Raw genomic sequence first — 8,935 nt, forward strand, 5'->3', positions numbered from 1 at the left:
CATCCTATTTTTAGGGTGCAGCTTCCCCTCTGCAACCCCCAGGTCGCCCCTGGAGGGAGTCGGTGCCAGCCGGTAGYGGAGCCTGGGCAGGGGCCACCCGGCCGGGAAGGGGGTCGTGCACRGCGGGTACCCCAAATCCAGCTGAACCGGGGGCTGACGGGATGCCCACTGGCAGCCGGAGAAACGGCCCAGGGGCTCCGGAGACCTGGCTCCAACCCTGCCCCAGGCCAGCGGCGGGAAGTGCGGGGCAGCGCGTGGGAACTGGGGCAGCGTGCGGGAACCAGGGCGGCACATGGGAACCGGGGCGGCCCGCGGGAACCGGTGCCGCTTCCCCTGCCCTGGCTCCCCCCCCCCCGCGCAGCGGCACCCAATACCCATCTCCCCGGCGAAGCGGTCGGCGGCAGCCGCCCGGGGTGCGCGACAGAGCGCTGCCGCGATCGGCTGAGAGATGCCAACCACATCACGCCTCTCCCGCGAGATGGGGCCGACCACGGCGCGGCCGGGCTGCTGCAGCCCCGCTGTGCACCAGCGAGCAGCACGAGGAGGAGGAGGAGGAGGAGGAGGAGGGCCGGGACGGCACCTCCCGCCGGCACCACCATCCCGAACTGCCCCGAAACGCTCAGCCCTGCCCCGGCGGTGCCAACCCCAATCCTGCTGCAGATAACGGCGGGGAGGGATTTTCCTAGGATGGGGGCAGGCAGCTGCCGGTGAYGACCGGACCTCGCGCCTATTTTGCCTTTAATCCCCCAGGCCGGCTCCGCGCGGGATGGGACGGGACRGGACGAGCCGTGCTGTCACCCCGTCGAGGGCACCTTGGCCGCCCCAGGGCGGCTTTGCCGCAGCGCTCTCCCCTCCGGCCCCATCCGCAGCGCGGCGCGGGGCCAGCAGCCTCGGCACACCGGGGCCCTTCCCCGCGCCCGGGGCCTGCGGTTCCCTGGGGAGGGTGGGGAGAGGGAGGAAGGGGTGACTTCGAGCGAGGAGCGCCTGGTAAACAAGAACGCCAGCAAAGAAACCCTTCAATAAAAAGCACAAACCGCAGGCTTATCTGCTGCCTCCGTGTGGGCAGGGGGACGGGCAGGGGAGAGCGCGAGCCGGAGCCGCGCGGAGGGGAAGCGGCCGGGTGCCGAGCGCAGCCTCGCCGCCCCCCTTCGCCGCCGCGCCGGGCACCGGCAGCGAGAGCTGGGCCACGGAGGCGCTTTGCAACGGAGAGGCTCGGAGGTCCGTGAGCCCGGCGACAGCCCCGGAACGGGCACCCGCTGCCGGCTCTGCCAAGGGGATGGTGCCCAGGACGCCCCAGCCCGAGGGAGCCGGCAGCCGAGCGAGCGCCCCGCTGGCGAGCCAGCCCCACCGAGATTCAGTAAAACAGGCAAAAGCCAACCAAAACGGCGCCGGTGGCTGGTGCATCGCGCGGCCCCGCAACGGTGCTGGCGAGGCAGCTCTGTGCATCACTGCCAYGGTCCCCAGCGAGGCCGGGAGCCAGGAAGCGGCACTTTCTCGCGTCCCCCTTGCCGCYGGCAGAGCTGGTGCCGCGCTGTTATTTTGCCATTCGCACCGCGGCCCAGATTTCTCGGCCGCGAGGAAGAGCCGCGAGCGTGAGAGACAGCAAAAACCAAATCACCGAAGCAGGCAGCAAGCAGATACCGCTGCCCGGACGGCTCCGCTGAGACCTTTCATTGTCGTGACAGTAGTGATTCCCCAGCACGGATCAAGGGAGGAGGCTGCCGGGCCACACGGGAGGCAACGGCTTGGGTCTGCCCCATTTCGGCAGCATCGGTGTTGGCCTCCAGAGGCCAGCGAGGATGCCAGCGCCGTTCCAGTGCAGTGGCACCGGGAAGTGGCCCTAAAGCCGATTCCTGCCCGAAGAGAGCGGAGATTCCCAGCGGCTGAGGCAGCCCAGCGCCTTCGGGCTTTGGAAATCTCCTTCTTCTCTGCCTTCAAATCAAAAGAAAAATACAGAAATCGAAGGCAGTGAGTCAAATCCGAAATTCTTCTTGCCTTTGCGGGCACACTACAGAGGCAGGCTGACTAATTCAGCAAAAGAAAGAAAGAAAAGTCACCCAAAGATTGAAAACACAGATAATGCGTGTTTCATACCCAAAAGTGGTGGAAAAGAGCAGGTTACAAAAAAAAGCCTTATTTACAAGAAAAGACAACTCCGGGGAGGTAAATTTTGTTCCAAAATTAAACGCGAGTCCGTCCAAGCCGGCTCGCCGAGGCGGCGGCGTGGGCGCCCTGCCCGCACCCCGGCCCCACGGAGGAAGGAAGGGGTGTCCGGCGCGGGCCACATCCTGCCGCCGCGCGAGCCCGCCGCACCTTCTCGCGGGCCTTTCGCCACTGAGGGGGGGGAGGCAGATTGGGGGGGGTCGAAACGCAGCCCCGAAACGCGGGGTTCGCTCTTCACGGTGCTACGGGGCAGAGCGGCGCCCGGCCGGGCTGTGCCTCGGTTTCCCCTGCCCAGCACCTGTTTCCCTACGCAGACATCGGGCTCTGACCATCGAGGGCTTGGGAAGCATTAAGAAACTGTTTTATTGCCCTTTGCAGCCTGGAAATCCCAGGAAGGGGGCCGGGGAGGAGAAGGGCCAGGGCTGCGCTGCCGGTGCAGGGACCTGCGTGGCTGAGTCCGGCTCTCCGCTGAACTTTGCTAAAAATAATTAGATGAATTAACGTGAGGGCAAAAAAATCCAGTGAGGGTTATCGAAGGACATGATGGGGCYGTGGTGGGATGCAGCCACAGAGGCGATGCTCGTCCTAACCCCGCTACCGCCACCCGGGGAGGAGACAGCAAGGAGATGGGATCAGGCCCTGCCGAACGCCATCCCCCCGGGTGGAAATCACTGCAAATCAGGGAGAGCGAGGCACTGATTTACGCCGCGGAGACAAGAAACAGCAAAAGCATCCAGCGCATCAATAAAAAAAAAAAGGAAGGGGGGGGGCGGGAAAACAAAAGAAAAAGTTTCCCGGCGCCTCCCGCGTTCTCCGTGCCCGCGGGCCCCCGCCGCGCGCCGCTTCACCCCGCTAACGAAGCCGCCCTGCATCCGCGCCGTGCTGCCCCGGGGCCGGGGGCCACGGCCGAGCGGCACCTCCGCCGCGCCGCGTTAGCGAGCCCGCGCGCGCGTCAGCTCCGATCCGTCCACAGCTCAGCGGCCGGGGCCGCGCGCCCGCCCCGACGGCCCCGTCTCCACCGCGCCGGGCGGCTGCAGAAGACAAGCCGCCTCGCCGTGGCTTGACCGAACCCCGTGGGGCTTCAGCATCCTCTGGTTAACAGCACAGGGGGGGAACGGGAATAAACCGGGAGCGCTGCGAACCTCTTTCGGCAGCCCAGCGCCCCTCCTGGGATGCTCACGGAGGGAACCACATGGCCACAAGCCTAAAAGTGCTGGGATATCAGGGTAAGGGAGCCATTGCCTAATTAAAAGTTCACGGACAGCTGTTTTGGGGGAAAATCACATGCACTGATGGGATCATCAGTTCCCCGGCCACGGCGGGACTCTGCCCTGGGCCCAAAGTGCACCRTGACGGAGCCGCTCTGCACCCGCCGATCCCCGGGGTCGGTGCCTGCGGAGTCTAACGGGGCTAATTAGCGCCCTTGAGCGTGGGAACTGCCAGTGCGGGAACCGCTAGCGCAGGAACTGCAGGTGCAGGAACTGTCAAGTGCCCCAAAACTTTGGGGGGGGGGGTCTTGGCCTGAGCCCCCCCCAAATTTAGGGGTTTCTTAGCCCTGGGATAAGTCGCCAGCACGTGCGACTGCAGCAGGGGCGAAGGGTTGAAGCAGGGATCCGCGGGCACAGTGACAGCTCCAAGCCGAGTTAGGCTGTTGCAATAAACCCGCTGCGGGGTTTGGTGCAAAGCCAGCGTGCACCGGAGACGGGGGCACCCCGGAGCATCCCCTCCGCGTCGCCCCGCAGCCCCGGCAGCCCCGGCAGCCCGGCCAGCTGCGCGGCACGGCRGCGGCGGCGGCAGCGAGCCGTCAGTGCCCTCTGGAGGCGGCGGCACGCTCGCCGAGCCCGCGCCGCCCGGCCTGTGCGGTGCCGCACACCGGCCTCCCCGCACCGGGGCCGCCGGAGAGGAGCCGCAGGCAGGCACCGGCCGGGCCGGCGGCACCGAGGGGCTCGGCTGGGACGTGTGCTGGCGCGCCAACGCCCGAGGCTGCTTTTGCAACCTGCTCGCATGCCCGGCTCCTCTGCAAAGGCGAGCGGCTCCCGTTTCCTGGCATTTTCCCCCCAAAACCTCCGGGGCCGGGACCGCGTGGGTGCTTTYGGGGTGCAGAGGGCCGGGTGCCTGCAGGGGTCATGGCCAAGGCGAACGTGGCCCCATTGCACGTCTGTGTGGCAGCAGCGGGGCCGGACTGCCTGGACGCTTCTGCTCCTCCTTCGTGCCCAGAGCTGGAGCAGGGTGAGATCCCGTCRGCTTGCGGTATCCCAAAGGGGGGAAACACCCTGGGGACGGCGGAGCCACCCCGAGACTCAGCCCACGGAGCCGCCTGCGCCAAAACCGCCCCCCTCCTCCCCGAGCCCGGCACCAGCAGGAGGAGCAGGTCGCGCTAACGAGGAAGTCATTAATCGTGGGGCTGGGTGGCAGCGGTGCCGGCGGGCGAAGCCTCGCTGCGGCTCAGCTTTCCGCAGCCGAAAGGAGATGCAGCAGAGCCGCGTTTCCCTGGCCGGGGTGTGTGTGCGGGGAGCAGGTCCCCTTCTCCGGCCAGGATTTGCCACGGCTTGTTCGGATGTAGATGACTGCAAGGACCTGAATCCGTCCACCAAGGCGATGGGGACCCATCGCGCCGAGCATCCTCCGTCCCGCCCGCATCCCGGAGACCCCCGGGAGCATCTGCACCCGCACGTCCCCTGCCCTCGCCCCGTGCATCCGCCGCCCCCCGGGACCCCCCGCACGGCACTTACTGGTCGTCGCCCACCTTCTTCACCCAGGCCATGTCCCGCTCCGACTGCTCCTGGGGAGGGGAAACATCCCATGAGGCCCCCAGCACCCCGAGCCCCCGGAGGAGATGCAGCCCCTCGGGGAAGGGGGGAGCAGGGGTGCATCCCGGGTCCCCCCGGCCATGGCTGCCGGTCCCCATGTCGGCCGTACCTGCGCCCGGGTCTCCTGCAGGTGCTTGAGCTCGGCTTGCAGCCGCTCGCACTCGGCTTTGAGGTGCTCCTCGCGGTGCTGGGCGCGCTGGGCCTCCTGCCGCGCCGCCTCCCGCTCGGCCTCCAGCTGCTCCAGGCTGCGGCTGGGCCAGCCCACGGGGCAATCCAGCACTGCGGGATGGGCACGGCTCAGCCCCGCGGCGCCGGAGCGCCCGGCCCCACGCCGCTGCCCCCGCGGCACAGGGCACCCGGGGCTGCCCCGCGGGGACGCTCGAGGCTGGAGCGCAGCGGGGAGCAGGGATGCCCCGCAGGGATGCTCGAGGCTGGAGTGCGGCAGGGATTGGGGATGCCCCGCAGGGATGCTCGAGACCAGAGTGGGGATGCTCAAGGCTGGACCACAGCGGGGACTGGGGCTGCCCCCCGGGGATGCTCGAGGCCGGAGCGTGGCAGGGAGCAGGGATGCCCTGCAGGGATGCTCGAGGCTGGAGTGGGGATGCTCAAGGCCGGAGCATGGAGGGGACCAGGGCTGCCCTGCAGGGATGCTCGAGGCTGGACCGCGGCGGGGAGCGGGGCGGCCCCCCGGGGCGGCGGGTCGCGGCTCACCGTGGCTCAGGCCGGGGCTGCCGTGCAGCGGCAGGAACGGCACCTCCTGGCCCGGCAGCGGGGCGCCGAGGCTGCCGAAGGAGCCGCCGTCGCGCTGCCGCAGCTGCTGCTCCAGGCTCCGGATGCGGCTCAGGTGCTTCTCCACGAGCGACCGCTGGCGAGGGGGGAGCGGAGAGAGGGGTGAGCCCCGTCGCCGGGAATTCAGCGGATCAATCCCCCTCCAAGATTCCCGCGGCCGCACGCGAAGGCAGCGAGCCCGGGGGCACCCGGCTCCCGCTGCCCTGGGGCCGGGGGGACAYGGGGCCGAGCCAAATCGGGATCGGGATGGGGTGGGGGGCACCCACCATCTCGCCCAGCTCCGACTCCAGGTCGCTCTTCTCCACGCAGAGCTTCTCGTAGGCCTGGATCATCTCGTCCAGCTGCTCCTCCCGCTCTTTGCTCTTCTGCAGCTGCAGGGGAGGGAGGCGAAGGTCCGGCCGGGGCTGGGGGGCGCCGGCGGGGACCCCCCCCCACCCCGGGACGCCCCCGGGCRCCGCTCACCTCGTGCTGGAACTGGTTGAGCTGCTGCTGCAGCGACGCCTTCTCGCTCTTGAGCAGCGAGGTCTCCTTGGCCTCGTAGACGGAGAAGATGTGCTCCTCGCCGAACTCGCCGATCAGCGGGTACTGCGGAGCGGGGAGCCCTGAGCACCCGCCCGGCCCCGCCGAGCCCGGCGCCCCCCCCAACCCATCGCTGCACCCCTCACCTTGAGCTCGTAGGTCTTGAGGCGCCGCTTGAGCGTGGAGTTCTCGCGCTCGAGCCCCGTGAGACGGTTCTTGATGTCGTCGTAGGCCGTGATGAGGGCGAAGTGGGAGGCCGAGCACATCTCGCCCGAGAGGTCCGTGTTGGGGCTGTCGAGCCAGTCCTCGTCCTGCCCCAGCGCCTCCTGCGTCAGGATGCTGATGTCGTCCTCGAACATGGTGTCCATGACGCGGCGCCTGCGGGGAGAACGGCCCCGCTCAGCCCCGCGGCTCCGGCTTGGCCGAAGCCCGAGGATCTCGGAAGCAGCGAAGGGCGACGGAGAGCGGAGCCGCCCCGCTGCTGTTCCCGAAACCGAAGCCCGGCCGTCACCTGCCCGGCTCCAATCCGGCAGCTTTCCTTGGCCCGCACGGATGCCGGTGTCCCAGGATCCCGGCCCGGAGAAGGGCCACCGCGGCGGGACGGGGAGCCAGGAGCTGCCGGGGGACGAGGGCAGCGGAGCCGGCGGCAGAGCCGGGCAGCGTCCCCAGCCGAGCAGCCCCCGGGGGGCAAAGCGACTTTCCCACATCCCCCCGGAAGCAAGCGCCAGAAATAGCGGCCTGTGCCGATGACTCCTACCCTGCCGCGCACCCCGGGGCTGTTCCCGGCCGCCCACGCCCCGGCGGCGGCGCGGAGCCGCTGCGCTGCCCTATATACCGGTGCTGCCGCTAATAGCCCGGGGAGCGCTACCTGCTTCGCCCTCGGGGAGGCCGAATCCTGCCTGGCACCGCTGCCGGCAGAAACCCCGCTCGCCAGACAGGATTCGGCCCCAAACCCAGCTGCAAAGGTGCCCGGAGCAGGTGCGATGAGCCCGGAGATGGGGCTCCGGCCCGGCTGTGTTCTCCCCCCGGCGCCATCCCCTCTCCAGGGCAGGGATCGTGCCCATATCCAGGACCCCGGGATCCGGGACCACCCGGGTCCCCCCGCGGCCCCCGAGCACCCAGCCGCCCTGCACCGGGACCCTGCGGCAGCGCGGGCCTCGCTGGCACTGCAGACATCCGGGAGCCGCGGCCGCACAAATAATTCATAGGAYAAAGCCAGGAAAGGGAAGTTCCTTGCGCGAGGTGACGAGCGGAGCAGGAGCGGGAGCAGGAGCAAGGCCAGCGCCGGGCCGGGAGCTGCCGCCGGAGCCCGGGCGCCGCCGAGCCCTGACTGCTGGGTCCCCGCTCCCCTCCGAGCCGTGGGGCTGCCAAAACGCCCCGGAGGCTCCCGGCAGCCCGGCCCGGCACCGGGGAAAAGGCATCCCTGGAAATGCAGGATGGAGACGGAGGGGACGGGGGATCCCACCGCCGCTCAGGCCACCGTCAGACCTGTGTCCCCGATGGGGAAACTGAGGCACCTGCTGAAATTACCTGTGTCGAAGCCAGGGTGAGGTTCCCCGAGCCCCCAGTGACCCCCCAAAGCAAGAGCCCAGGAGTCCGGTGCTCCCAGCTCCGCAGCCCTGCCGCCGCCGCTCCCTGCCTCAGTGTCCCCATCCGTATGACACGGGGAAATTCATCCACGACAAACGCTCCACGGCCTGCAAGCGCCATTAACATCCCTGCCATCAACCGCCCAGCGAGCCGAACGCCACCGCGGCCCTGCAGCGAGCGCGGCCGCCCCGCGCCGTCCCTCCGCCCGCGCGCCGAACCCCAACCTGCCTTGCCGAGGGCCCCGGGCGAGGGGCGAGGAGGTGCGGGCTGGGCAGGGCTGCGGCGCCGGCGCCTCAGGCTTCGGCAGAGCGGGGCGGCGGGGGACCGGGCCGGGGCGGGCGGGCGATCAGCTTGGCCACGACAGAGTCAGCAGGAGCTGGTGGCGCTGTCATTAGGCTCCAGGGACAACGGCGCAGGTGAAGGAGGAGAGGTCAGCTCCGCCACGTGGCGCAGCGCCAGCTGCGCTCCCTCCACGTCCCCAGCGACAGTCCTCACCTCGAGGCCTACAACTGACTTTAAAGAGAACAAAACAAGGCTGCAAATCCCCCGGTGCCACACTGCTCCCAGCACAGGGGCCCCGATGGCAGCTGCCGGAGAGGGGCTCCATCGCCGCGATGCCGAGCGATGCTCGTGCACGCTCCCCCTCACCGGGAGGAAGAGCTCGGCGGGGATGAGCTTTGTCACAGCCTTGGACCAACGTCCCCGGCACTCGGCCCCGCTGTCCTCCCTCCTGCTCGCCAAATCGCTCCCCGCCAGCCCCGAGCCTCCCGGCCGCCCCGCTGAGATGGGCAGACCCCTCTCCCGATCTCTTTGACGTTCCTTGGCCACTTTCCCCTTTGCTTCGGGACGGAAAGCACAGCGGGGCTCCAGGATGGCTCCGGCGCTGGACGAGGGGCCGGAGCGACCCTGGTGCATGACCATGCGAAGAGGAGCCGGGCAGCGAGCGTGCACCTCGCACGCGTGCAGCGGGGCGAGACGCGCCGGCCCGGGCTGCAGCACCCAGGGGCGAGGTGCGAGCGTGGCCGCGCACGAGGCCGAGCGCAGGCCGGCACACGTGCGCGCGC

The 8,935-nt window shown here is 69.4% G+C and overlaps 1 protein-coding gene across 1 annotated transcript in view; it reads right to left on the reverse strand.

Annotated features, from left to right (window-relative positions):
* The window catches only part of TBKBP1 (TBK1 binding protein 1), a 10,133-nt gene extending 3,484 nt beyond the window's left edge, over nucleotides 1-6,649 (reverse strand). The window contains exons 1-6 of the mRNA XM_026072926.1: nucleotides 6,428-6,649; nucleotides 6,225-6,347; nucleotides 6,029-6,133; nucleotides 5,685-5,838; nucleotides 5,083-5,252; nucleotides 4,896-4,945 (exon numbers count right to left, since the gene is read on the reverse strand). Coding sequence (XP_025928711.1) covers nucleotides 4,896-4,945; nucleotides 5,083-5,252; nucleotides 5,685-5,838; nucleotides 6,029-6,133; nucleotides 6,225-6,347; nucleotides 6,428-6,649 — 824 coding nt within the window. The remainder of the gene's footprint in view (nucleotides 1-4,895; nucleotides 4,946-5,082; nucleotides 5,253-5,684; nucleotides 5,839-6,028; nucleotides 6,134-6,224; nucleotides 6,348-6,427) is intronic.
* Nucleotides 6,650-8,935: the final 2,286 nt, after the last annotated feature.

This window comes from Apteryx rowi, unplaced genomic scaffold (assembly GCF_003343035.1).
Source record: "Apteryx rowi isolate R43461 unplaced genomic scaffold, aptRow1 scaffold_354, whole genome shotgun sequence".
NCBI classification, from domain to species: Eukaryota; Metazoa; Chordata; class Aves; order Apterygiformes; family Apterygidae; genus Apteryx; species Apteryx rowi.